The sequence below is a fragment of the Danaus plexippus genome, chromosome 5 (assembly GCF_018135715.1).
Source record: "Danaus plexippus chromosome 5, MEX_DaPlex, whole genome shotgun sequence".
Taxonomy (NCBI): domain Eukaryota; kingdom Metazoa; phylum Arthropoda; class Insecta; order Lepidoptera; family Nymphalidae; genus Danaus; species Danaus plexippus.
This window is the reverse complement of record NC_083539.1, coordinates 673,886-700,191: the sequence shown is the minus strand read 5'-3', so window position 1 is coordinate 700,191 and position 26,306 is coordinate 673,886. Positions and strand designations below refer to the sequence as shown.

The following is a 26,306-nucleotide window of genomic DNA, read 5'->3' as shown; positions in this document are numbered from 1 at the left end:
AAATACAGTTATTTAAACTATGCTCTCAGTCAGTCAAATAATAATAATAATCTTTATTGTACACCCTTCAATTAACGACTATTGTGTGTTATACATATATATAGTATATATATATATAGTTATATATATTATATAATACATTTAGTTGTTATATATTATTTAATTCTATTGTTTTATTAAATTAACGAGAACTTATTTAATGCTAATAATTAGCGGAAGGCAACGAAATGAAAAATTCAGACATATACGGTCGAAATTATTATTTTCTGTCGGTAAATAATACAGAGTAAACATACAAAGTAATTGTGTAATAGTTAATTTATGACTTGGTATTCAGAGAAAGGTCAAATTAGATTTACATTAATAGCAGCAAATAATGCAGACCTAGCGTAAATGAAGCTAGAAATATTAAATAAAGCATATGTATGCTGAGCTTAATTTAATCCCTTAAATATATCTTACTACAAATTTCTGATTCTACAAAAACGTTACCTACACGACTGATTTATACTTAAGATTACTCGCTTAAATATCTTTAATAATCCAGAACAGATAAAAGAGCCTTCAAAAATCAAAGGATGCGCTACTGGCCAAACGACTGCTTAATCTGGCATTGTCATTAACAGAACAACACGAGTTTAAAACAGTATCTGGATTGCCGTTGATTGTCCGGGATAGAGTGGTACGACCCTTGTCAGCCAACGCAACGGAGAGTTTTAAAAATATAAAGTTGAAGTGACCATCTTTTTAACGTTATTTAAAGCAGATGAAAGTGACTTTATTTTATAATAAAAAGGTAAACTTAAAAAACACTTTATGTTTTGGATGTTTAGGTGCAACATAGGCCTTTATTACAAAAAAAATAACATTATTCCTTGTCCTGAAAAATAATAGTGTTTTATCATTAGTATTTTTTACTCAGTGTAGTTATTATGTTATCTATGTTTATTATTTGATAATAAATTTGTATTAAGCACCAAATTAACTAATAATTAATATACACGACGGAAATTCTATCAGCCTTTCTGTTAGAAAGAGTTTTCTTATTGCACACAGGCCTTGATAACAAAACTGAAGGTTTTTATTCATTAGAGTACTGGTTTAATTAATGAAGCCAGAAGATAAAATAATGAGCTGAGATGAAGTAGGTTCTAGGCGTATTATCAGTGATCAAGTAGTATTGGGCCATCCATTAATCATGTGAAGTTCGAAAGGGGGGGGGGGGGTTATATATAAAATCACGAAATATCACAGAGGGGTGGGGGGATTTGTAACAATATATCACGTGTATTTATTTTTCGGGATACTGAACCGAAAAGCTTTTTGGCCTCACGCTAACTTGCTAGCCAGCCAGCACATACCAGCGGTGTTCTTTGTACTTCTGTACTAAGAAAAAAGCTAAGGCTCATGTGAATTCTTGTCATATGCAACCAAGTCCGAGCTATAATAGTTCGGTGTACAATGTTCGTCCTACCCGCATCCTCACGCGACGATCAAACGGTAGATCTAGAGAGATTCTCTGCGTAGTGTGCGTAAACGATGACGCCAAGTGGCTTGACGAAACGGATGTTGATCTTCAACCAAGCTCTGTGCCAACATCTGTCTTGCAAGATGCTTTATATCCAGTTATTGGTGTAGAAGAAACTCTGACGAACCCATGGTCTGAGGATACTGCACATTAAATCTGTCTACATTTAAAAGTTGTAATAATAATTATTGTAGTCTTTAATTTCCTATAATAAAATTTGATTATACCGAAAGCTGTATTTTATAAATATTTAAAAATAGTTACGAAATTGTGTAGTTACCAAAATATGGATGTGATATAGGAAGAGGGGGGGGGTGAAGTCTTAAACCTAATTTAACAGTAATTTTGTTTAAAGCACACAACTTATATATATTTTTTAATATGGCACATGATTTAACTACTGGTTTTGGAACGCAACGAGCAATCACAATAACCTGTCATTCATGACAAACGTCAGTGCGACATGTCGTATAATAGAAAATGGTTGGTGAAAATTGTATTAACTTTGTGTCTCAAATAACTCTAATGTAAACCGTGATCTAGATGACTTTATTTAATTTTTTTATAAAGTTTTAAGTGATTGACCACATATACCGACAACATGGACGACAGTAGCGATTCTGAAGAGTTTTTTGATGCTGAAGAATTCACGCCTGTCAAGGGTTCGAAGTAAGTTCTTTTAAAATATAATTTCAAAGGAATATTTGCGTTAAACTAAACATATTATCAGAATACTATACACCTTGCTTCAGTTAGTAAACACTGGCACCGTTTATATAACTTATCGAGTCCGAAAAACTGGTTTCGCTAGATAGTAGTACTTAAACAGATGTTTTCCTACTTTTATACGTCCTTGGTATCGGCAGGTGATTATTTGGTGTTACAGTTAGTTCAATTGATTACTGGTTAAGTCTGGGGTGTAGTTATATACCAAATGTATTCATTCTTGGTCAGTAAGTTGTGTATATTGGTTCAATTTGGTTGTTAGTAAATATTTGTTATGTCAAAATCGCTTCTATTATTTTGCTACTCCATAAAGTAAGTTAGTTTTAAATGAATTATATTTTTCCAAAAATATTCCTGTGTTAAGACTTCTCAATTATCATTTATATTTACGTGTGTTATGTTCTGTTTATGAGCAACTTACCACTGACTGAATACAAACCTGTCTAGCATCTTACGGAAAATCTTTCTAGAATAAAGAAAGGCAGGTTATCTGTCAGGTTAGATGAGAATTATATTTATACATTTCATAGTAACTATAACAGCTTTAGCTTACCTCACTAATATTGTATAGAAAAATTCTGTTTTTCTTAAACATACAAACATTTACAAATATATAAGTTTATATATGTAGTATATAGACAACCAAGGTGCACCTCAGGCAGATATTAATATATTCATATGTTGTTTCAGATTAACAAAAATCGCTTGCTATTGATATTAAATATCTATAACAACAATACTTAAAGTTTTTACAGAACTATATATCATTTTGTATTTGCATTTCTTAGTTTTCTCTGGCTTTTACTTGAAATCGCACACATGACTCAGAATATGTGAGGGTGTTAAGATATTATAATAACAAAAAATAAGACCACTTGAGAGGCACTTTGATTGTATGTGTTTGCGATCCCTGTTACTGTAAACTAGTCATAACTTTGAGTCAAATATGGCATAATAAAATCTCAGAGCAAACCCAAGAAACATTGATAGTTTTATTTAAATTTTTAATTGTGAAATTTGTATCATAATACTAAAGATTTTTTAAACTCGTATGAGAAACTCCTATCGATTGATTGTGTTTGTATGAAAATTAACATATCAGCAAAATCATAAATTGAATCCATTCATTGGTTTTGAAGGTCGATGACATCGTTGTCTGTGTATAATATGTGTATAGTTTACATTATGGCCGCTGAAGCCAAATTCCACGGTAAATAATAGTTGTGGGTCAATTCATCTTGCTCATGGCTGCCACAGAGGGTAGACTTGATGGTAACAGTTTATGAGAATACAATTGAGTTTTGAGCATTCACTCGGCCGAGGTAGAAAATTATTATCTTCCTATATATATACTTATTTATATTTCCTGGCTGTACATGTGCTGATCAGATAATTTTCTTGATTAGTCTTAATAGGAATTTGTTGTAAAGAATTACTGTGTCTATTTCAATTCTAGCAGAGATGTCTGTGGCTTTTTTAAGATCTTTGAAGGTTTTCGACGGTTTGTCAATGTATCTTCATATTTGAGTGTCCATTGTGTTAAATTCGGGGAACTGCACATTACTCGTACATTTGTTACACTTATATAGTGTTCCAGATTTTTCTTTTTAAACCTGTTTTATTGGATGAGCTGGAGTGACGACTTATCAATTAATTACTGGGAACTGTTCTTGTATACTTTATTGGTACCTTGTAAGGGTTAAATATATCTTTTTTATATAAGATTTACTATTTTTTCTCTAACAATAATTCTTCACTTTTTTCTTTCCGTCAAGATGATATTGGACAGATCCTTTCATCAGTAGAGCAAGTATACCAGTTGTTTCTATGGGTCTATTTAGTTATTATGTTGTGTTTTAAAAAAATCTAAAATGTTTACTTTTACATGGGCTCTGAACTGGTCTTATTCTATGCTTAGGAACACTTCATTGTTTACTTCTCAAATTTGTGTATTCCAAAGAAGCAATAGACGTTAGGTTAGTGTATCAAACAGGTTTACTTTAGACATGTAGCAGAGTTCTAAGAAATTGATAACTAACGTAATAAGTAATAAAGAAAAAATAACATTCCATTCATATAACGAAATTGCATAAAACATATAAAAATATCATAAGAATGATTTTGTTTAGGAGATCCTCATTATGTAAGAGTATCAGTTTGTCAGAGAAGAGTAATGGTGAAGATAAAACGAGCAAAGCTGAAGAGACGCCACAAGTGGTTGCAGCCAGCACGCCCATAGAAACAGTTCAGGAAGATAGGAATACAGTCAAAAATGTATGTAATGTTAGCACCACTTTCTATAGTCCTAAGAATGGAATAAATGCGAAAGTTTCTGGGCATTTATGGATGTATGATGTATGAGTGTATAGAAGTGTGTGTGTGTGTGTGTGTGTGTGGGTGGGTGTTGGGGTGTATGGATGTGTTTTATTTTGACGGAAAAAAAATTGTAAGTAAATATGGATGAACCTTTTATAATGGAGCTTAGAATATAGAAAAAAATAAAATTAACTCATAAAAAGGGATTTCTTTTAGTACCTTTAGGGCGTGATAGGTATATTTTGTATATCATTACGTTACGCAGAATATAATCGACTCTTCCTCTCAGTTACTCACTACTATTTTATCTCTGAACCAAATACCAGCCTACGCGAACGAAGTCGCAGGCAAGAACTAGTATAATATGAATAATATTAACAGGTGGTGCAAGAAAGACGACGTTTCCAGGAGTTGAGGAGATGCATGCAGACGGAGGAGGAAGATGAGCCGGAGGCGGGGGCACCACTGGCAGCACCCATGGAACACCCCTTCAAGTATGTTAATATTTACCATATATATGAGAAATAGTTTTTATCTACGATGAGAAAAATAGATAATATTAGAAAAAAATCAAAAATTATGGTACATTATTAGCTTATATTCTAAAAAAAAACAATTTTAAAACCGCGGATTGCAAGTGGCTCATATTGCTTGTTTGTATCTTTTACCCAAATTAGTTTGATTGAAACAAGGTTTATATTCAAAACGAGAAACATAATCAAAAGTCAATAACAACACAATATATTCCCTGTCCGAACCGTGGCGAATGAATTGACTAAAACAGTTCAAGACTGAAATATTTGACTGTGTTTCCAATGTACTGTATGCTATGATGAAAGCAATATGTGTCTTTGGTATTGTAGAATAATATCACACGACACAATGAGTCTTCAGAGCATGACGTCACTTGGTAGGATCGGGAGAATTCTAAGCGGAGCCGCTGAATCGCATCGTGAGTTGAATATTATAGATTTAATGTTATAAGGTTAAATAGATGATGATTCGTTGATAACTGTCGGTACAGCGAATATCCGAGATTCCACGCACACAGTGACCGCGCCCCGGGAACTCTCACACGTCACTGACGAACCCATCATGGTGGATAGGACGCAAAGCGGTAAGAAATTTGTTTTTTTTTTGTTACTGTGCTTAATTTAACCAACTTTTATACTTCGACTTAACTTGGATTGTAATGGAAGGCGAACGGAGCCATGTATTTGGACTTGCGTCGCAATAAAATTGTGCTATTCTCATCATATATTTCTAAATCGGACAAGGAAGGCCAAACATCCGAGCCATTTATAAACGCAGGGCCCATCTATGTTGTATAATTATTGGAAACCATCGAGAGCATACGAGTTAATATAGTTAGTGTACGAGGGGGGGTCTTATACCTGGTTCTCTCCCCAGTGGAGCCGGATGTGATCGCCAGCACCAAGGCGAACAGTTTGAAGGTATGCCGCGGGACCACCGTCAGCGTTAGCGCCCCACGAGCTGGTCCTATAGCGCCACCTAGGAGAAGAAAACGAAGTGAGTGGCTGATTGTATGTATTACCCATACCCAAACCAGCTAAAGCACTATATACACTACCTCGCGTGATCCAGGAAAAGTTGTAAGTGGAACCTAAAGTATTATCCCTTTCTTTCTTTCCAAATCCTACTTCTCTGGTCCAGATCTTTCGCGGGAAGCCACTACACAGAGGTATGAATCTTAAGTAAGAACCCTTTGCATGTTTATTTTGATGCAAGTAGTTATGATACTTCTATCGACCTCAAACATCAAGGTAAATAATTCTATCACGACCGTATCCTCTGTTTGTCCAAAAATTAGAAATAATCAGAGCCATCGATAAACAGTGAGTATAGTAGTAATATATATATCTTGGACCTCCCCCTACTCCTCCACAACTAGTCCCTTCTCTCTCTACATGTTGGCGTTAGAGCGAAATGGTCGCATCCGGTCGATGAACAGAATAATAAAAGTGAGTATTGTTCTTGATTTCCTCGAGAGTAACGCATGAAGCTAGAAGTGAAGTCGGCGACATCTTCCAACCGCCTTATTTCTTCTCCTACATTTCTTGCACAATAACAACCTTCTGTTCTGTTTGCTGCCTGTCAATATTCGTCGTCTTAATCGGAAGTAAGTGGCCCCCCCTCAAACAACAAATCCAGTCCCTACATATCCATATACGACCAACACGTCACGTATTTAAAACAGGTTATATTTTCTATCGCCACTCTTCAAGTGCTGTAGCCTGTAGTCCACAACAACCGTCTTATAGAAGTGCAACGTTTTTTCTTATATTTATATATTATTTTAATATAAAATGCAATATATTTTTCCGGTGCCGCTGCGCACTGGACGAGTCATATAAAAGATGACTGTTGTTGTGATCTTCAATAATTATTGACAAAAGTGATCGATACTTGTCTAAATATTAAATGCCCGGCACAGACAAACTTCACGGCTCCCAATCCCTGTCTACGACCGACGGGGACAATCTCAGCGTCTGCACAACAGACACTGATGATATCGGTTACATGAGGAGGATAGACAAACCGCAGCTAGAGACTCTGATTGTTGAGGTGAGGGGATTCATTTTAATAGGAAATATTGTTGAAATATTTAAACTTTTTCATTAATTGTCCACGAGAAAGCAATTTTCATTGAGTTACTATTGATGTTGTAGTTTAGTCCCCATCATGTACAATGTCTGTTTTGTGTATACTTTTGATAAGTAATTTTTATGTCTCCGTATCACACTTATATGAACTAAAGATAAACAGTTTAATAGCGGAGAGCTGTTTATTTTCGTTTTTCTGTTGTGTAATATGTCGTTACGTCGCATCTCCTCTTCATGTACACCAGCCAGCGTCTTCGGTAAGCGCGGCGTTACCGAGTCCCGCCAGCACCATCGAGTCGCTCACCAGAGAGTTCAGAGACGAACTGGAACTGTCCACCAAATACGGTACGTGCGGAACACTGACTAGGAACCGACGGAAGTCCTTGGAAAGTCGTCACTAGTTTGAACCGTTTCATATAAAATTAAAAAGTAACCAATACATTTAAAGAATAATATATTCACATTGATTTTATTATTTGCGTTTTTTTTTAAAATATATATTCGAATTTTAAAATGAAATTGCCAATAACACTATCTGTAATAGATTTGTGTGAAAATACGAAATTTATAAGAATATCGTCTAAAAAAATTGTTTTTTTGTATCAGCGGATTCTTCAATAACTCGCGAGTCTCGTGATTCTACTCTGAAGCCCCATTCCACGCTGGACATTCGGGAGGCCGTTAAAGGTGCGTCATTCACTCTCAACGCCTCTCGGGTCCGATCTCTATCAATATTCGTCGCAATGCAACATACTTGTATCCCGTAATCGAATCGACTGTTGCTGAAATATTTTCTGGTTACCAGTTATTTTGCTTCCTTGCCAAAAACATATTGTCAAATATTGTTGAATCCATAGTTTTTGGTCCGACAATGAATAAGTTTTTGTGATTGGGCAGGAGATTATGTGGTGAAGCCTCAGGATGAAGAGAAAGCTTATAGTGGTGATAGTATCGAGGCCTCTTGCGGCACCGGCAGGACTCACAGCGAGGGCCGGCCACCGACGGGCACCTCCAGCTTAGGATCGGTCTCCAAGTGAGTGTCCAGGCTATAGGATGCATCCACAAAATGCACACCAAAATACTCTTTTAGTATAAGTGTTGCGCTATCATTTCCAATCACATAGTACTATAATGGGAAATTTTCATAGGTTTTTTTAATAAATTTTATAACTAGTCTCTTTTCAAAAATTTTTACGGTCTATGTTCTTATGATACTAATTGACGTAGGGTCCACAATTAGTTACATATTATGAAATTTTTCCCAAAATACATATATAAAACATTATCATTCGGAAAAATATAATGTTTTAATGATTTAATATTTTACGGTTTTGTTTGGCCGAAGTTAATACACGAGAACCTTATCAACCGAAGCTTACGCGATGTCATACTTGATGATATAAATATAAAGAAAAAAGATCAAAGGCGAGACGAAAATGTCGTGACGTTAAAAACGAGTAGTGAATCCGAAAACATTAGTTTTATTAAAAAAAACTTTTTTTCTTTTAGAAACACAATAATATGGTTATAACATTAATGTATATTCCCATCCAGACGTACAGAGTGCCGCGCACGTCGGCGCTCGGCCGGGGATTCCCCTCAGCACGCCGCGCGACCGCTCTCAGACATGGAAATACTGGAACAGGTCACCGTGCTCAACCTGGACACAGGTGACATTGGCTGTTAAGATGAATACATGTTAAAATAATGCTCTTAAGTTTTATGGCAAATACAAATAATATACGCAAAAAAATTGTTCCTTAATTACATTAAAATATAGTTGTAATATACAGTATAAGAGCCGGATTTAAAACTACCCGCAATTTATTCCTGACTATAAACTTATTAAAATTATTACTAGCTCTGATGAAAGAGCGTGTTTTGTCAGATTGTTATAGAAAATTAATATCAGAGTAATAGTAGTCAAAAGAATCTGATTGTTTTTTTGCTGAATACATCGAGCCGGAGATGACGTTCGGTATTTTATATAAAGCGAAAACAACGCATCTCAACTGATGTAATCAATTTACTAACTCGAAGGAATCCAGGCTTATAAGTCAGTCTTTAGAGTAATTTACTCTGTAACCCTGCGGCGACTGTGTTTCTGTATATTCTTCCATATAAGCCGCTATCTCGTCGCAGGTGAGCGCATGCCTCTCAGCGTGGCCGAACACAAGCTCCCTCAGTGCATCAACCCTCTCAGTCTGCACATCATGAGGCTCACTTCGGAGTACATCGGGCGGACGAACGACGGCGAGAACACCAGGTGACGTAAATACATAAGGAAATATATATAAGGAGACCATTCACTATTCCACACTGGAAACACGATGTGTCACTTTATGGTCCTATGGAGTTTAAAATGGTTTCGTCCGTTACTACAGTGTGTAAAGACCCTTACACATGACCGCGCCACATGTTGAGCCCGGGCAGTAGGAATGACATTTTTCTATAACATCAGTGTACATTTCCAGCCCGCAGACGAAGCCAAAGAGTATTTGGCGTAAAAGGTCGTGTGTGAGTGCGGGCGGCTTGCAGCGCTCTCCGTCCACGCCGCTGCCGGCTCTGTCCACTCTCAGTCTATGCACTAGGTCTCGCACGGTTCGCTCGCGCCGACTCCGCTTTATGTTTCCGTACCGCGCCCAGGCCACCAGCTTGTAGCGCCTCGTGTCACGTGCTGTGGATGTAGCGCTTATTACCTGCGGGTGACGGCTTTGGCTGTTTGAAGTTCTGATTAAGTTGAATACGCCTCGTATATAGAACTACTATGCCGTTGGTCGGAATATTAGTTCCAAAGTATTATTGATGCTCCCATAGTTGCTTTGATTATATTTTTAAATAATATATATATATATATGTATGTTTATAAAACCGTTCTTTTATAGAGAAACTGATGAAGAGAGTGAGAGTGTGTGTGTGGGGGCGGAGCAGGAGGCCAGGGACGCCGGCAAGGAGGGCGCGGACCGACCCACCGGCATCAAGAGGCGGACAGACAAGTAATGTATACTAGGCTTCTACCGCGACTTGATTCATATCGCCTGTGCTCCTGTCTACAGGGATACAAAGGATGTTTTTAATGTTATACACATGTCAGCCGGCAGCCGGCGACAGCTGCCGTCGTCTGTAGTGTCGGTCGCGGTGTGTGTGTTCCTTGTGGAATACGCTGTATGTAGCGATATCTTGTATCCTGTGTGTTGTTCGGGGGGATGGGTTACAGCATTTCGGAGTATTGTAAGAAATTCATCATCAAAATCCGTTGCGAATATTCTTCTTGTATATATCACACACGTACACACAAGCTCTCTCTTTTACGACTAAGTAGAATACATACAACATACTATTAAAGAGCTATCTTATTACTCCGAGGGATATTTCAACTTCCTGAACTGTTCCCGTGTGTACGTCAAGTCGCCGCGAGTGAGGTTGAGTAATGTTAATATTCAATGATTCAGTCTGATCCGCGCCGATCTAGTGAAGTGCCACTCCCAGGACAACATCAACGTGAGGTGATTGGGGAACGGTTTGCTTTGAAACTGAATAGCGTGTGGTCACACATACATACACTCACTCACACACACACACACACACACACGCACACACACACACACACACTCACATCCATATGTACATACCCATACTAATACGAAAGTTATGACAAGTAGTTTGTCACAATGTAAAATGACTTTTATTTTGTGTGCATTAAAAATGTTTTTCCTTTGAACTGCCAACTAATTCCGTTTTCGTTTTGTTCCCTAACTCGTGTTTTTAACTAACCTCTTATACTATCGTAATCGGTTCACACATCGATGTGTGCGTCAGGTTGAAGCGTTTCTTCGGTTCCACGGTGAAGAAGACCGTGGACGCGGCCAAGTCCCTGGCGCAGGAGGTGTCCCACGCGCGTCACAAGGAGGACGTGGCGGACATAGTGGACGAGGTCAGGGGAGAACATAACGTTAAACTGAAGGCCTCTAACTCACACAAAGGACCTTACGACTTCGACGGATGTGTCAGATATGTTCAGGTGACTTATATTTTATCACACACGCACACACACAAACACACACACACATGTATCTTCAAGCCAACCATAGGGTAGTCAGGGCATTGTAAATTAGATACATGCACAATAAATACCTACCTACCTACAAATATATCTCCTTTAGGAATTGTTTTAAATGTTTAGTCCAGTCGCCTGTACTTCTCAATTCTTCGTTGAAGATAGATCATTCGCTAAATGTAATCACATTTCGTGCGAAATTAGGGATCTCTACACAAAACTAATTCATCATGGGTTCCGTGTGTCGACTCTATGGACACAGTTATGTTCAAACCACAAAACAGTCGATTGTCTGAATTTATGTAATGAATCACCGTCGATATGTGACGTAACCGAAAGCACTGTACGCTATAGCCCATACCGCAAAGTGATTTATCTGTTATACTGAGAGCTGCACGTTCGGTTCCCCGTCCCTAACTGGTTGTTGTGCAGGAGATGGGTTCGGCGCACGCCGGGGCGGTGTGGTGTTGTAAGTTCAGCGTGTGCGGGCGATTGCTGGCCACGGCGGGCCAGGACCGGCTACTGAGGATCTGGGTCACCAGGGACGCCTACCACCTGTTCCAGGTACACACATGAACATGGACAATGAATATAAATTATACTATATTTCGTATTAGATGTTGATAGTACTTATCTAATATTATCCCAGTTGTGGTCTCACAAGGATTTTACTTTGTCAAAGTAGATATAGGCGGCTTTTTTGCCTTCGTATCCAAATTATAGTTACTGAGTGAGTATCAATTGTAAGTCACTAAATAGATTCCATGTAACAGGACATGCGAACCAAATACAACGCAGAGAAGAAATCCTCGCCGACTCCTTCCCAGGAGTCCCTGCCGTCTATGGCGGCGCCACCCCCGTCCCCGGAGGACACGCCCCTCGGCCCCTCCGCCCCCTTCTGTCCCAAGCCGTTCTGCACGTACTCCGGCCACACGTCCGACCTGCTGGACGTGTCGTGGTCCAAGAACTACTTCGTGCTATCCAGCTCCATGGACAAGACGGTCAGGTTGTGGCACATCTCCCGGGGCGAGTGTCTGTGCTGCTTCCAACACATCGACTTCGTGACCGCCATCGTCTTCCATCCGAGGGACGACAGGTACTTCCTCTCGGGCAGTCTGGACGGGAAACTGAGGCTGTGGGACATACCCGATAAGAAGGTACGGAGCCTAGTTGTTTATTTATAGCAGCTATAGGAGAGGGAGGACTTTCGATACGTAGAATGACAGGGTCAGTTTGTGTTTGAACTTTTTCACAAAATAAGTCGCAATCCGCAGGTGGCCGTGTGGAACGAGGTGGACGGCAAGACGAAGCTAATAACGGCAGCAAACTTTTGTCAGAACGGCAAATTCGCCGTGGTCGGGACGTACGACGGCAGGTGCATCTTCTACACGACGGACCAGCTGAAGTATCACACGCAGATAGACGTGCGCTCCACGCGGGGCAAGAACTCCACGGGACAGAAGATCAGCGGCATAGAACCCATGCCCAACGACGACAAGATACTCGTCACCTCCAACGACAGCCGCATCAGGCTCTACGACCTGCGGGACCTCAACCTGTCCTGCAAGTACAAGGGATACGTGAACGTGTCCAGTCAGATAAAGGCGTCCTTCTCCCACGACGGGAAGTACATAGTCAGCGGCTCGGAGAACCAGTGCATCTACATCTGGAAGACCTGCCACGACTACTCCAAGTTCACGTCCGTGAGGAGGGACAGGAACGACTTCTGGGAGGGCATCAAGGCGCACAACGCGGTGGTCACGTGCGCCGTGTTCGCGCCCAACCCCGACCACATGATACGGACAATAACGGAGCGCGAGGAGCGCGGCAGGGCAGCCAGCGGCGCGGCCGGGGACGCCGGGGACGCCGTGAGTTCATACTGTTTACTTTCTTTTGTTTCAATGATGGAAGGTAATCACCGTCGCCCATAGACATCTGCCACATAAGAGACGTTGCGGATGCGTGGCTGACCTTGATTGTGGGAGAGGGAGAGGGAAAGGGCAACCGTCTCCCTCACTCATCGGTCCAAACGGAGCCGTTAAAGACTACTTCACACCGATCTGCTGTGAGAGTGTGGTCGTTTCCCGTTCGAGCCAGCGCATGTTCAAACTGTAGTTATTAGACCACAGCTAGGCTCTGCCACCTACCAAAGTTACCTCACCTTACTAATGATCACCTTGGGAATATCGCCTCTCAGCAGCTCTCATACGTATTTGACACGTGTAGTTATACCAGTGGGGCTATTTTTTGCTTCCATATAAATGATCGAATGAGGGGAGGAGGGTTATATGTCGGTGGAGCTTTGTCACTCCATGTGACGTGTAACATGTTCCAGTAACCTCGTTTCGTAACCTCTCTAGTCATCGTGTGTTTCAGAAGGGCGAGGGTCTGGTGTCGTCGTCGCAGGCCGGTCACGTGCTGGTGAGCGCCGACTTCAGCGGGGTCATTAAGGTGTTCGTGCACCGGGCGAGACCCAAACACAGCTCGCTGCCGGCCTCCGCGCTACAGTAGTAGGCGGGCCACACACACACACACAAGGATCGTCAACACGCACTCCCACACGCGTAGTTTAAACGGCGAGCTATATTAATCGCAGATAAAGTATTTCCTCCCTTCCCTCCCCCCGCTCGGCCGTGTATTTATTCTGTGCGTACATTCACGCTAAGCTTAGTGTGAGCAACACTGTTTCCGGGATTCTTTGAACATGTCTTATAAATTATCTTCATTGTTAAGTTCTGAGAGTCCCGCGCGAGTGCATCCGATCGTTGTGTATATCGATGTTTGTTAATATATAAAGCAATGTAATATATATCTGTTTCGGGAGTGTTTATGAGATTTATATAAAAAACGCCTTTTGTTATTGAAGTTGAATATTCGACTATGAATTTATATGTTAGGTGTGTCCGGTGGCGCTGCTCGTGCGGCGCGTCACTACTGTACTCGGGACATCGCCGGATCGTTCGCTTGTTCTCGTTTCAGTGTACATTTACTGTAAGTGTAATATTTTTGTATCTTGCCCCGACGCAGCCGACGTGGTCGTATCTCTAAGCTACCCGATGCCATGTTGTTTGTATAAAGATGTTCAGTGTATATTGTAGGTCGCATTTACCATGTAATAAATCGTTATATTACTTACACTCGTTTCGTTGTATGAGAATTATAAAAAATGTTTTTAAATATAACTTTATTCAAATTATTCATATTTATGGAATGTATGGAAGGAATTGTCTTATTTTATTAACCGTTTTAAATTACAACCAAAATGAACCCGCCTCTTATTGAATCTTCTCAATTTTACATTAAGAGTTGCTTCCTATCGGACTATTGAGTCGCGGAGGTGACTTCAATACGAGACAAAATGTACTGCATCGGTCGCAGCTCCAACGATTACGATACGTTTGTGCTAGGCCTTCCACGGCGGCTTTTGGAGACTTCGCCCCCGTTCTCGTCGCTCGCGGGTTGGTTCTTCATCAGGTTTGTGTGGCTCCGCAATGTGACCGGGGGGCTTCGACAGTAACTGAAATAATAACTCTAAATTAACATATTTATTAAACATTAGATGTTAGAGGAGACTGACCTCGGGGATACTGCTTAATGTTATAATATATCCTATCCTATCCTACTAACGTCGCGAGGGAGTGTTCCAGGAACAGTTTCAGACTTGTTTTTCAATCTTCAGCGTTACTTCCAGTAACGTCTTACAATATGGCTGAGGCCAGTGTTTATAGTTTTCAAATACAAGTAGATACTTGTATGTTGCCATTACAAAGCTACAATGGTTCAGTGTTATAAGTAATTACAATCAGTCATAACAATAATTGTAAGGATTATAGTAATTATGATTAGTACGGCGCAGATGGCGCCACTTGTAACAGTACAGATGTATAGGTGTTTGTTGTTTTTTTATGAAAAAACTACTTCAGAGCTTTTTGATGACACTAACCAAAAGTAGCTCACACGTCAGATTACTACGTCGGCGGGAGTTTATCGCGAGATGAAGCTGTAACATTTGTGCCGCGTGTGATACACGAGATACAGGCTGTACTATGTTGGTTATGTACAGTTTTAAATCACTATCTCTGAACCCGTTCCCAAATCCATGCGAACGAAGTCGCAGAAAAAACTAGTATATGTGAATTATATTCACCAATTGTATGTACTGCTGAAGCTCGTGATCACTGATGTTCCCTGAGTGCTCCTTGTTGGGTGGAGACAGGGGAGGCTGGAGGGAGAACTCGTTGGCCAGCGGCGTCGGCACTGAAATGTAACGTTTAATGTGATAATATTATTGTAAGAAGTGTCGGGTTCACAACACCGCACTAGCACGGACTGGTGTTTTAATGTAACTGATAAACAGATTATAAATATTTATATCCGCATAAACATATTATCATTGCAATTGGTGTATGCGTGCGTGCGTATGTGTGTGCGTGTGTGTGTGCGTGTGTGTGCTCACCGTCCTCCCTGTAGTGCGAGGCGTGTTGCCTGGTGAGTATGGTGAGCGCTTGTTTCCACTGCGCCTGCATCACGCCGTGCAACTGAGCCGCGAGCTCACCGCGGCCTCGGCGGTAACTCGACAACTTGCTCTGGAAGAAGTGACATTACTTATAGCATGAAGGACGGGACTAAATACAATTAGGGTATATAGAGTGCCTTAGCACTGAAAGCGTTTATTAAAAATAAATACAAAATTGTTGTTAAGTCAGTGATCTGTACTTAAATAACAAGATAAATACATTAGCTATATGTTATTAAGTCTTATATCCTGCAAAATACGTTTTAAAAAAAATTTGACTCTATCTCGTCCCACTAGTGATGTTTTTGGAACCGACCTCGAGTAGGCCGATCTTCTCCTGCGCCTGCGCCAGCTGGAGTCGGTACAGCTTGATCTCCTCCTTCTGCTTCTCTTCCAACACGTTCACCTCCAACTTGTGCCTACAACACGTATACTAAGTTAGTATTTCGCTAATTTTTAGAAAGTAAAGTTAGTTAAAGTAGTGAGATAGCTTTAAGAAACATAAAATTGTGTTATTTTTTAATATGACGGCCTTACTATTAGTTCCTTGTTGTTATTTTAAAGTCAAAGCTCGTTGAAAAGCTGATGTTGAATGTAAGTTGGTCTCTGACCAGGATTAGAAATCCTAATCAAAGTTATCAGACTTCCATCGCGACAGTTCAAATGTTCAATCAAAAGGCAGCCTATCTTTTAGGTTGCGGGTTCGAATCCTGCATATTTTAATATTTATTCATGCTGATCGCATCCCACAAGCCCACGTGTCTGTGTGTCTCCTAATCCTGTACTAACTGTTCCCGTACGGCGGCGACGGTCCGGTCCGCTTTCTGGGCGGCCGCTCGCTCCCTATCCCGGGCCGCGCGCTCCATATCCGCCTCCGCCAGCTCGAGCTGTCCCTGGAACTCCCTCAGCTTGCCCAGAACGGCCGCCTCCAACTGCGCCTGATAGTGACGCTTCAGGTCCTTCCTTTCCACCTCCAGCTGTTCTTGGAGACTCTCCGCTTCGGACTTGACGGTGTCCTGGAAATATGGAAATGGTAAGCTCTCAAGCCACTTCAAATTTCTGATTTTCTAAGAGTCCGTGCTCTACGTTTTTGGCTGATCGTAATATCTTATGGGGATCAAAACAGAGCTTCGTAAGGGGTCTGTCCTCTCCGTAACTGTATTTTGGCTTCACGTTAACCACCTGATGTTACCGGATGTGTTTGATTACATATGGCATGATAGTTATGGAGTGGATAGAATCCTCCGTGGCCTGTGTTTGAAAAACATTGTAGAACTTGCCCATGCCATACTTCAGATAGTCTCCGACCGGGCAAACACACTCATATGCAATGTGACGCCACCAGAACACGGTTACAACACACGTATATACACATATACTAACATATTTGTTCTGTATCTCCGCACACTGCTCCTTCATGGCAGCGAGTTCTGCCTCTAGCATGTTACATCTCTCTTTCTCTTCGTTAACTCTTTCTCTTTCCGCTTCCCTCTCCTGTTCTAGCTGTATCTTGTCTTGTCCAATTCTGTGTATCGTTTCCATCAATTCTCTAGTTTTGAGTTTAGTCTTCTCGTGATCGTTTTTCTCCTGTAAATATTTTTAAAAGGTTTTTACTCGTTATTTCGTTATGTTCAAAATGTATGAGCTGTTTTTTTTAAATATATAAATAGTTAACGAAAATATTAGTCGTGTTTGGAACATTCTTATCTCCCTGTACTAAATTATAAGTAGTCCAAAGAGCTCACCTTAGCCAAAGCTACCTCCAAGTTCTCGACGCAGTCAGAGGACTGTTTGTTTAACCTCATGAGTGTCTCACAGTTCTCTCTTACACTGGCCAACTCTTTTTCCTTAAGTTTCATTGTTTCTGCACTCTGTGCTTGCAAACTCTGAAAGCTCTCTTGTAAATCCTTCTTTTCTGTCGTCAACAGTTTGCATTGCTCCTGGTAGTCATGCGCCAGATCCAACGCTTTGTAAAGTTCCGTTTCAAAATGATTTGTTTTCTACAAAAAAAAAAAGAAATCCATTATTATGCAAAAGCGTTTTGCAACAAAAATAATATACGAAATCTAAGTTACCAGAAGAATATTAAAGAAAAGTATGTTGAGATTAAATGACAAAATGCTATAAATCAAGAGCTTAGATTAGTTTACTGATAGTAAGCTCTCAAAGACACCTTCATATTGTAGATTGATTCACAGCTATTAAGTCTGATACTAAAATTTATACCATAAAACAAGTGTGGTCCCTCCAAAACCAATAGACGTACCTTCTGTGCTTCATCGGCTACCATTTTAAAGTTATCAACTTCCCTGTTCATCTCGTCCAGAGCATTCCGATGCCTCTCCTCGGCCTGGTCCAGATTCCCCGTCAGTCTTAACCAGGCCTCTCTCAGTTTGTGTATGGCAGCGTCCTTGGCACGGTCCACTTTAACAGCAACGGCTAACTTTTCCTGTTGCTCTAGTAACTTCCTTTGTAACTGCTGTATCATGACCTCACAATGCTGAAATATATTTCAATAAATTTATATACTTAACTATAACAGATTATTATTTTTTTGTCTATGATGGAGCTTGTTTTCTTAAAGATTCATCGGTCAATTATATTAAGCAAAATGCCTCGTTGGACCCGCCACCTACTGTGAATCCACTGAAGTCTAAGAAGTTTCATCTTGTGAGTGAACTAAACTTAAATGTGTTTAACCAAGAAATTTTCAGTGAATTTAAAGCTTTAACTGTAATATGCTTTGCAAAAAGTTAGAACTGCCAAAATTTCCTCGAAAACTTAGTGATGTGAGACAAAGAGTTTTATTTCATTAAATGACAACATTAAACAAGTTTTTACACTAAGCCCAACATGCCAACTGCTACTGAAACCATATTCTATATTCTCCACAAGTCCTTAATATTTGTCTGTCAGTGTGCTGACTCACCTCTCTTTTCAATCTTTCTTCTTCTAACTTAATGTTGTCAAACTTTTCATTCTTATCAGCTTTCTCGCCCCAAAGTTCGCTCAAACTCAGCAAATCTGTTTCGATGGAGTCGATTTTAAAACCGTCACGATCCAAGCAAAAAGGCTTCATTTGTGGTAATTTAAAATCATCCTTCTTAAAAGATACATCACTAGCTTCCGTGGTAACACTTTGAGTATTACGACCAAAGCTTTGCGACCTATAGTTGTCTAATACTTTAGATGCTCTCTCTAGTATTTTGTTTGAAGACGGTTTGAATGTATCGCAGTATCTCGGTTGTGTATTTCTTTTGGGAGTTGATGTAGGTTGAACGTCTTTATTCTCGGAGAAATTTAATTTTCTCATACTCGGAGATCTGGTATCGTGTTTTATGTTTGTAGAAGCACAATTGTGATTTGCAAGTTCACTCCTAGTTGTGGCAGAGGAAAAGTTTTGTGCGTCAGAATCAGTTTGGGCTGAAGTTGATGCATTGGATTGGGTTTGTTTGTTCTTAACCAAGTAAATATATTTATCTAGTATATTACTGGACACCACCCTACCGCTAGGCAACTGTATGTCCTCGGTATTCTTATTGCCAAGAGACTTCATTATATAGTCACCTGTTGCTTGAATAACATTTTCAGAACTAATTGTACTATCTCTGGCTTTGTTCTCAGGTGTTTGATACGATTCCACTTTAGTTAGAAATTCATCTATTTCGTGTAGGAGAAGTTTGTCAGTTTTCTTGCTCGGTGTAGACGTAATACTGCTGAGATCACCATCCATACTTTGTGATTCATTTAATGTCAAATGCAAAGCCTTGTGATCAAGAATCTGTTTGTACACGGGTTGTTTTTCGTTTGTTATGTCAAGATTTACGTGAGATACGTTTCTTTCTTTCCGAGTTTTCCTTCGCTTTCGACGCGGAAATGTAAAGCATCTGCGGTCTAAACTACGATTCTCGAAACTTTCCGTATCCCACACTTTTCGTGATCCCAGGCTGGAAAATGTGTTGCTTGTGTCTATTTCTAAGGTTTCTAATCGAGATTCCAATGATTGCACTTGATCAACAAGTTTTCCAATAACTTTGGCAGTGCACGAAACCGGTTTGTGAACTACCGTTCTAGAGGACTCGAGGAACGAATCCTCGGAACAGGAGCTATTCACAAGAAAGAACGTTGGCGGTATTAGCAAAAGAACGTCTGTGTCGTCGGTCTCACTCATCACAAAACATCGACGTTTTCAAGTAAAACACAAAAGCCATTATATGTATATGATCAGTTTATAATATAAATAATCTTTTATGATCATACATTGACTAAAATTAAATAGTTTCTTTTATTTTTTACACAAAAAATATGTTTGTTTGGTTTAGATTGCAAAAGTAGTAACCGTTGCTACAAAATGCATATTGACTTTGACAGTGACAACTAAATACTGATACTATAACTGAAAATAGGTATACATAAATCGGAGTTCACTTTTCAAAGAAGTTTGTCTATAGTATTCGTTGATTATATGTCATTCAGATAGTTTAATATTATTTATTACATAAAATAAATATAAAAACTTATTACTTATAGCTAAAAGTACATGTTTGTCCGGATTTAATGATAGCTAAAAGATATCACATTTTTTGTGTGAATCTTCTGCTTCACACGACTGATGACCAGGTGTTTATTTTACGGAATCAGTGGCCTCATTCGTTGTATAATATCGTTTCCATACTTCAGCCAGCTTTTTAAATTACTGTAAAAAGATTTTTGGTTTTTAATAACCAAGATAGAGTTTTAATAGACGTATTTTTGATTCACTAAAAGAATAACTATATTCGAATCAACCGTTCTCACCAGTTAAACAAACATCACCATAACCGTGGATAATTAACTCTACGCTCGTATACATCGGTGTTGTAGCTATTATTTTAACCGACAAGATAATAGCTACGCGTCTGGGTTATGTTTCTTGTCTACCTGCAGGATGTGGAAAGATCTTACTTATAGGGACCTTCTTGTCTCTTCAAGCCAAACCTTGTGTTGCAAAAATATCCGTGGGCGATTGCGGCCACACACCATCAGGTAGACCGTTTACAAGTTTGCCGTCTGTGGCACAAAAAGAAGTGGTGATGGATTTGTGTTTTGACAACACATAACATAATAATTCAATCTCGCAATACCACTCCTTCAAATCGATAACATTTCCTAGTGTGTCAAAGGCTTTAATTTGAGTTCTGTTACTTGAGATGGTATAGAGGCAGTTGCTTTGCCTTCTCATGTGATTTTACATTTAGACAATTGATACACAAAAAAAAATAAGTGTTAGACTGTTACAAAATTTAACAAGGCGCATTGCTTTTGAGCAAATGTTGCGGCATCCCAACATTTTTGTGATAAATGTTAATTTAAATAAAATAATTTATTTTATTGTTTGTGCTCACAAGTTGAGCTTTAGAGGTACATATAACTTTAACAAGAGTTAAAATTTTAACAACTTCCGAGCCCAATTCCAACCTTCTATTACTTTATCTTCAACTTATCCAAAAGTCTCTGAAGACCCCCTCAACAATCTTTCTGAGTAGATAATGTAAAACCACATATCCTCGAAGGTTACAAGTTCTATGGAAGGGAGAAGGAGAATGGATATGCAACCAGCTGTTTGAGACTTCGGTTGCTAATTTGGTGTTCATTACGGCGTATTAAAAGTGTATTCTTGGGCATTGATTTTGTATATAACATTACGTTCCTTTCTTTTTTCTTTACACAAATCTCATATTTTAGAAAGCTGGTCGACGTTTACTTCTGTACTCTCGCTATTCCTAGTTACATTTGGATATATTATTTCCCCTATATAGTGACAGTGTGTCGTTATTATTACTATAGAGTTCACTAAGTCCATTAAAGACAACGAAACATTTTAAATTACTATTTCTTAAAAGCTTATATTTGATACGCAATTTGTGTTGATGTCACTGCGAGTTATCAAATTCATTTTTCGGCATACTTTATCTAAATACTGAGACAATATGGCAGATCTAAGAGTGTACGATATTGCATAAGTGCATTTGGAGAAATAATATAAAATAGGTCATGAAACCAGGCCACTCATTTTTTTTTTGCGATAACACACTGTGAAGAGTATTAAATCTACTATATTTAATTATTAAATAATTCTTAGAAGTTTGCAGTAGTGGTATCTCACTAGTTTATCTAATATTCAAGTGCATATGATTAATGTTTGGTATCATACTTTTTGTAAGCCTAGGTATTCCATATTATTTTTAGGTACCCATATGTGTTAATGAGATCTAAGACTTCCGCGAGTTTTATTCATTTAAATGAAACAAATATATTTTAGGATATACTACGCGGATTTTATTATTTTAAAACTACATATAATCCCGACGTTTCGGGATCGAGATCTCACATCTCGTCTGCCCATGATCACGGTTGCTGAAAAGTAACCAAAACGTCGGGATTATGTAATTTTAAAATAATAAAATCCGCGTAGTATATCCGAAAATATATTATTTTCATTTAAACCTATAGGTCTTTGTATAATCATCTTTTCGCGTGTCCCTCAAATGTTTATTTTTTTAATGTTGGGTATAACCGCAGCTCTTATATTTCGTAGATAAAAAAAATGATTAAATATTTTACAGTTTATTATTGCTGTAATTTTGATCAGGACCTATTAATTATGCAAATCCGTTTTTTGTCAGTGATTTTAAGTGTTTTTCAGGCTTCAAAGAAAGCCCTTTAAATTCAAACATAAACTTCCTTACCTTTTAAAGATTGAAGACGCTCTCTCACGTTGTTCATATCATTATAATGAAGCTCTATACTTCTGTCACGGAGATGCATCAAAGATGTATGAATTACTACAGGGTTTTCCCCAGTGCTTAACTCCCCATCGCAAGACAGCGCCTTTTAACATCCTGAGCATCGTTTTGGCAAAAGAATAATTATTTTAAAGGGTCAAAGGGAAATACTACGTGGATGTACAATCCTCAATTCCCACTCGTCCTTGACTCTCTAATATCCAAAAAATACATACGGCGTTCGGTTTAAAGATATTTATTCCTTATAAAAACAATAGTTCACTTAAAATGAGATACAACAGTGTTACAAGTATGATCTGTTGATGAAGGCTGGGGCATGCGTGTTTTCATGTTTACCTAGCCAAGATACGAATAAGCGACAGCTCGCTTTGTGAGTACAGACTTGATGACAACTTCCAATAACATCTTCTGTCCACGATCTCCTCGCTACATTGATTTAAAATTCATTGTTAATTTTTTTTTTAAATAACATCAATCTTTAGTTTATTTGTGTTTTAATCAACTAACCCTTTTAGTATAATGTCTCACAAAGTGAATGGTCTCTGAATTAAGAAAAAATTTTCACTACCAAGCCGCAACCTCATTTGTTCATCAAAACCTCTTTATATGACCAAATTAAAAAAACTTGACATTGGCAGAATCCATAAGGTAAGATGTTTATTAATGCCGATTGGTGCTCTAAGTAAGCATTAATGAATGTATACTTTGTATAGTAACAAAGCTTTTTTAATATCAGCCAGGAAATATATGTTGATTATAATAATGACTTTGGAGTCCAGAAAAGAATGCAATAACAAAATAATTCGAGTTCTGATGATGTTTATAAGTTTATTTATATACACAAAGTTATATCTTAATAGTTCTTAAATTAATTTTATCATAATATATTTATCAAGATGCCCGTGCTGCGGTGAACGGTGCTTGTTTGATGAATGCATCCAGTTTAGTTTTGAAGAGTTCACTTGTTATGGGTTCACCGATTCCGCACAAAGGGTTCCTAGTTATATATTTAACGTAGATCTCTGCATATATTTTCTTTAACAATTCTCTGACTCCTTGCACTTGGTTGTCTGTGTTCATAACAAACTTTAATCCTGAAGGAGTTTCTAAATAATGCAATGTATATTTAGATGTTTTGTAGTTCAGGAAACCATCTTTGGGATCTAGTGGCGATATTTTGGCAACAAATGATTTGATTGAAAAGAGCATTCCGTACATTAGTTTCCCTTCCTAAAAAAGTATCTGTGAGATTATTGAGATTCAGATCATGATAATTATAGTTGTTTAGGTAGTAAATAATTTGATAGAGTAATAAAAGTTTTTATCTTAAACATAATAGAATTAAAGATACAATAAATATTACCTCCTCTCGCGACATTCCCGCTTGTTTAGTTCTGTTCCATTCCCCATAGTACAGTAAAGTACCATAGCGATCAAATATATATAAATTATAAATTGTCATTTTGTATTCTTAAGACTATAAAATTAAAGAATATTTACTTCAGTTATACACGGTTTTATTACATTATAATATACATATGTATCAATTCTATAATTTTTCTCGTAGAATTTAAATTACTAGGCGACCTATCTTCAATTTTATACTGAAATCTGTCACAACTCATACGTCAAAATAGCAGGTTTGCTGTATTGAAAAATACAAAATTATGGCTACATACGTACTTATGTGTTTTAATTTAGACATTAATTTGTTGCGATATAACCAAACTTAATATTCTTCAACAAAACTAATAAAGATACTCAAAGTTTCTTTTATTTTAACAATTTTTGTTCATAGCATTTTAAGAATAAAAAGAAAATATGTAATTGTCTTTGGTTCTTAGACCTTCAACCTTGTCTCTTACTGTAAAAGAAGTGCGAAAGATGATGTAAAATAGTAATATATCGAAAATTTACAAAATCAAAAGTGACCACCAGTAGCTATACCAAAAATAGTAATACTTTTATGTTTTGGTGAGTTAAAATATGATCTCTGGTGCATACAATGTATGAATGAAAATGTGGAGGTTAGAAATATTTTTACGTACATTTTTATTCCAGAATAAATTTATAAATAAATAATGGACGAATATTCGAGAGAACCCTGTCCGTGGCGTATTTTAGACGACGCTGGTGGTGCATTTTTGATGGGCGCAATAGGCGGTGGTATCTTTCACTCAATAAAAGGATTCAGAAATGCTCCAACTGGATTTAGCAGAAAAATGGTATTTTGTCACACTTCTATATCATAAATTCACCTTCAGTATTGTGTTTTAAAAAAGGAGATTTCAATTTAAGTATTTATAATACAGCTTGGAAGTTTGGCAGCCATGAAGGAGCGATCGCCAATAGTAGGTGGTAACTTTGCAGTTTGGGGAGGCATGTTTTCAACGATTGATTGCTCTCTGGTGTACTTAAGACAAAAGGAAGATCCTTGGAACTCCATAATGAGTGGAGCATTAACTGGTGGGATCCTGGCAGCTAGAAATGGTAACTTATATTTAAAGCTAAAAATACATTAGTTAGTAATACCAACTTTGAAGAAGAAGCTTCTAAAATTTCTAATGAGAGTTTATCATTGATTGCTTATTATATTTTTTCCATTTTAAATCACATATATTTGTTTTTTGCTGTATAAAACAATCAATAAATTTAAATGTTCTCTTAGCAACAAATTCTACCGAGTATCAACTTTTTAGGTGTTCCAGCGATGGCAGGTAGTGCTCTAGTAGGGGGCATTCTGTTAGCGTTAATAGAAGGCATAGGTATAATGTTCACCAGAATATCATCGGAGCAGTTCAAACCGCAGCAGCCAATATTTGAAGACCCCTCAGTTTTAGGCCAGAGTCAGTCACCGGGCCAAAGTTTTCAATAGATACATTAAATTGGTCAACATTGTGCAGTGATATATGTCAAGTTGAAGTAATCTATTATATTATTGGAGCTTATTGCGGACGATTATATAAGTTGTACGACATACAGTAAATACAATTAATTCTTGATTATATTGTCATTATATATTACATTTTGATATATTAACTGCACAATTTCACATACAATTCTTGCCATTGGGCATAGTTTTTGTTTATAAATTATTTTTTTATCCCGATCCAGGATTAATGAGTGAATTATTTGCATCTGTGATATTTTCAGTTCGGTACTGATTGCTCATAATTACACTTTGCTTGGTTTAGTTAAACCTCACATTCTGTGGTAGTGATTCACATACAATATATTTATTTGTTTCCCATATTGTTGTATTGTGATTCGGGTAATTGTATAGCGGTGCTGATTGACTCGGTTCGATCGTTGATATTCTGGAAGACTTATTTGGCCCATTCTTTCATTTTATCACACTGTTTCACATTTTACCCGACATGGACTACCTACCGATGTGATGTTTGGTTTTTAATAGAAACAATTCAATACTTATATTTGTTTTATTTCATCCTACAGTTATTTTAACTTAACTAAGTTGTTTCTATGACGGTAGAACTATATGTACATTACTAATAGTTAACACATTCATTTTGGATAGTTATAAACATGCAACCCTATATAAACAATATTATTCTTCTGTTTTGTGTCTGAAATACTTGACAACATTATAGTCACTAAGAATAGGTTTGTTGTAAATTTGTATGCAGTAGTGGGAGCAAGATTTTTAACAGCTAAAGGTCCCAATGATGATCCATGGATTGGTGAGAAGTTTTCGTCTCATAGTGCTAAAAGCTTTGTCTTCAATCAGTGTATG

General features: G+C 38.1%; 4 protein-coding genes across 7 annotated transcripts; 2 read left to right on the top strand and 2 right to left on the bottom strand.

Annotated features, from left to right (window-relative positions):
* The first annotated feature begins 1,990 nt into the window (after nt 1–1,990).
* On the top strand, nt 1,991–14,386 carry LOC116769342 (WD repeat-containing protein 44). 4 transcript variants are annotated; one of them, XM_032660415.2, is made up of 19 exons: nt 1,991–2,197; nt 4,384–4,528; nt 4,952–5,064; nt 5,434–5,522; nt 5,595–5,687; nt 5,981–6,100; nt 7,026–7,156; nt 7,440–7,539; nt 7,801–7,881; nt 8,092–8,227; nt 8,749–8,864; nt 9,337–9,460; nt 10,080–10,190; nt 10,647–10,700; nt 11,014–11,215; nt 11,684–11,815; nt 12,025–12,408; nt 12,526–13,119; nt 13,631–14,386. In XM_032660415.2, the coding sequence occupies exons 1-19, from the start codon at nt 2,130–2,132 to the stop codon at nt 13,760–13,762; spliced, it is 2,925 nt and encodes a 974-aa protein (XP_032516306.2). In that variant the 5' UTR covers nt 1,991–2,129; the 3' UTR covers nt 13,763–14,386. The 4 variants fall into 4 exon arrangements, with proteins under 4 accessions (XP_032516306.2, XP_032516305.2, XP_032516308.2 ...); XM_032660414.2 differs by having other exon boundaries at nt 13,628–14,386; XM_032660417.2 differs by lacking the exon at nt 5,981–6,100 and having other exon boundaries at nt 13,628–14,386.
* On the bottom strand, nt 13,888–20,136 carry LOC116769343 (desmoplakin). Its single transcript, XM_032660418.2, has 9 exons — nt 18,697–20,136; nt 18,034–18,267; nt 17,513–17,767; nt 17,151–17,354; nt 16,557–16,783; nt 16,084–16,186; nt 15,708–15,837; nt 15,399–15,508; nt 13,888–14,768 (listed from the first exon to the last, which is right to left on the bottom strand). The coding sequence occupies exons 1-9, from the start codon at nt 19,936–19,938 to the stop codon at nt 14,655–14,657; spliced, it is 2,619 nt and encodes an 872-aa protein (XP_032516309.2). The 5' UTR covers nt 19,939–20,136; the 3' UTR covers nt 13,888–14,654.
* A 3,218-nt stretch (nt 20,137–23,354) lies between these two features.
* Nucleotides 23,355–24,174, bottom strand: LOC116768985 (trafficking protein particle complex subunit 1). Its single transcript, XM_032659927.2, has 2 exons — nt 23,916–24,174; nt 23,355–23,782 (listed from the first exon to the last, which is right to left on the bottom strand). The coding sequence occupies exons 1-2, from the start codon at nt 24,012–24,014 to the stop codon at nt 23,444–23,446; spliced, it is 438 nt and encodes a 145-aa protein (XP_032515818.2). The 5' UTR covers nt 24,015–24,174; the 3' UTR covers nt 23,355–23,443.
* Nucleotides 24,175–24,369: 195 nt separating this feature from the next.
* Nucleotides 24,370–25,982, top strand: LOC116768984 (mitochondrial import inner membrane translocase subunit Tim17-A). Its single transcript, XM_032659926.2, has 4 exons — nt 24,370–24,526; nt 24,614–24,777; nt 24,865–25,042; nt 25,252–25,982. Exons 2-4 carry the CDS (start codon nt 24,634–24,636, stop codon nt 25,425–25,427), a joined length of 498 nt encoding a protein of 165 aa, XP_032515817.1. The 5' UTR covers nt 24,370–24,526; nt 24,614–24,633; the 3' UTR covers nt 25,428–25,982.
* The last annotated feature ends 324 nt before the right edge of the window (nt 25,983–26,306 follow it).

What these genes read in the sequence shown, in the direction of transcription:
- LOC116769343 (XM_032660418.2), bottom strand. Translation starts at nt 19,938, where the DNA reads ATGAGTGAGACCGACGACACAGACGTTCTTTTGCTAATACCGCCAACG. An exon ending in TAGCCGATGAAGCACAGAAG is followed by an intron (nt 17,768 to 18,033) that starts GTACGTCTATTG and finishes TTTTTTTTGTAG; the next exon opens with AAAACAAATCATTTTGAAAC. An exon ending in CGGAGATACAGAACAAATAT is followed by an intron (nt 16,784 to 17,150) that starts GTTAGTATATGT and finishes CCATATTTCCAG; the next exon opens with GACACCGTCAAGTCCGAAGC.
- LOC116768985 (XM_032659927.2), bottom strand. Translation starts at nt 24,014, where the DNA reads ATGACAATTTATAATTTATATATATTTGATCGCTATGGTACTTTACTG. An exon ending in CGGGAATGTCGCGAGAGGAG is followed by an intron (nt 23,783 to 23,915) that starts GTAATATTTATT and finishes ATACTTTTTTAG; the next exon opens with GAAGGGAAACTAATGTACGG.
- LOC116768984 (XM_032659926.2), top strand. Translation starts at nt 24,634, where the DNA reads ATGGACGAATATTCGAGAGAACCCTGTCCGTGGCGTATTTTAGACGAC. An exon ending in CTGGATTTAGCAGAAAAATG is followed by an intron (nt 24,778 to 24,864) that starts GTATTTTGTCAC and finishes TTTATAATACAG; the next exon opens with CTTGGAAGTTTGGCAGCCAT. An exon ending in GATCCTGGCAGCTAGAAATG is followed by an intron (nt 25,043 to 25,251) that starts GTAACTTATATT and finishes TCAACTTTTTAG; the next exon opens with GTGTTCCAGCGATGGCAGGT.
- LOC116769342 (XM_032660414.2), top strand. Translation starts at nt 2,130, where the DNA reads ATGGACGACAGTAGCGATTCTGAAGAGTTTTTTGATGCTGAAGAATTC. An exon ending in GGTGGATAGGACGCAAAGCG is followed by an intron (nt 5,688 to 5,980) that starts GTAAGAAATTTG and finishes TTCTCTCCCCAG; the next exon opens with TGGAGCCGGATGTGATCGCC. An exon ending in CGTGCTCAACCTGGACACAG is followed by an intron (nt 8,865 to 9,336) that starts GTGACATTGGCT and finishes ATCTCGTCGCAG; the next exon opens with GTGAGCGCATGCCTCTCAGC.